Source organism: Eurytemora carolleeae, unplaced genomic scaffold, assembly GCF_000591075.1.
Source record: "Eurytemora carolleeae unplaced genomic scaffold, Eaff_2.0 scaffold2387, whole genome shotgun sequence".
NCBI classification, from domain to species: domain Eukaryota; kingdom Metazoa; phylum Arthropoda; class Copepoda; order Calanoida; family Temoridae; genus Eurytemora; species Eurytemora carolleeae.
The window spans coordinates 17302-18056 of NW_019398380.1; the positions used below are offsets into that span (position 1 = coordinate 17302).

At 35.9% G+C, this 755-nt stretch overlaps 1 protein-coding gene across 1 annotated transcript in view; it reads right to left on the reverse strand.

Moving 5' to 3' along the window:
- The window catches only part of LOC111717295 (uncharacterized), a gene marked incomplete at its 5' end in the record, with an annotated part of 2670 nt that extends 1957 nt beyond the window's left edge, over nucleotides 1–713 (reverse strand). Inside the window, 1 exon segment of the mRNA XM_023492794.1 lies at nucleotides 593–713. Within this exon segment, the coding sequence (XP_023348562.1) occupies nucleotides 593–713 (121 nt within the window).
- Between the last annotated feature and the right edge of the window lie 42 nt (nucleotides 714–755).

Below are 755 nucleotides of genomic sequence, written 5' to 3' on the forward strand. Positions count from 1 at the left end.
TATATATAATTCATACTTGATCAGACCAGGTTTTCAAGGGTACTGAAGTGAATCAGACAACATATGTCTATATATAATTCATACTTGATCAGACCAGGTTTTCAAGGGTACTGAAGTAAATCAGGCAACGCTTACAGTTCCTTTGCAGTATAGAGATTTAACCGTATTTGTATTTCATTTTTCTCACTTTCTTAAGGTTCAAGAAGAAAAATATAGACAGAATGTCGTGGGTACACAGCTTTGTCCGGAAATCCAAGGTTCCCGACCCGACCCGACCTACCAACTTGGATGGCATTACCCAATTCTCTTTAAAGTTTTATCTGCTCCATAATTGTCCTTTTCAAGGTTTGTAAGTGTTTAATTCTGATCATTTCCGTAAGTTTTCCTGCAACAGAAAATTCACAAGTTACTTTTGTAGAGAAATCTCTGTAGAAAATGATAAGTAATTAAAATGTCAAACAGTGATATCTTATTCATCTTTCATCTGACAAATATGGTACCGTTGTGAATCGGGCATTGCCATCTTTGGAAAAGGGTTGCTTGAAATTATGCTTACAGTCCATTTAAGCTCATGATTCAAACCCGTACTAACCTTCTCCATCTTTTGTGTAAACACAGCCGTCCTTACATTCAATTGGAAGGTTGGAAGTATCTTCTAACAGAGTTTTTAAAACATAGGTGCCATCTTTTTCATTCCCACCACCACTTATTTCCTGAAAATAGTATTTAAAGAATCTAATATGATCGGGTACAGC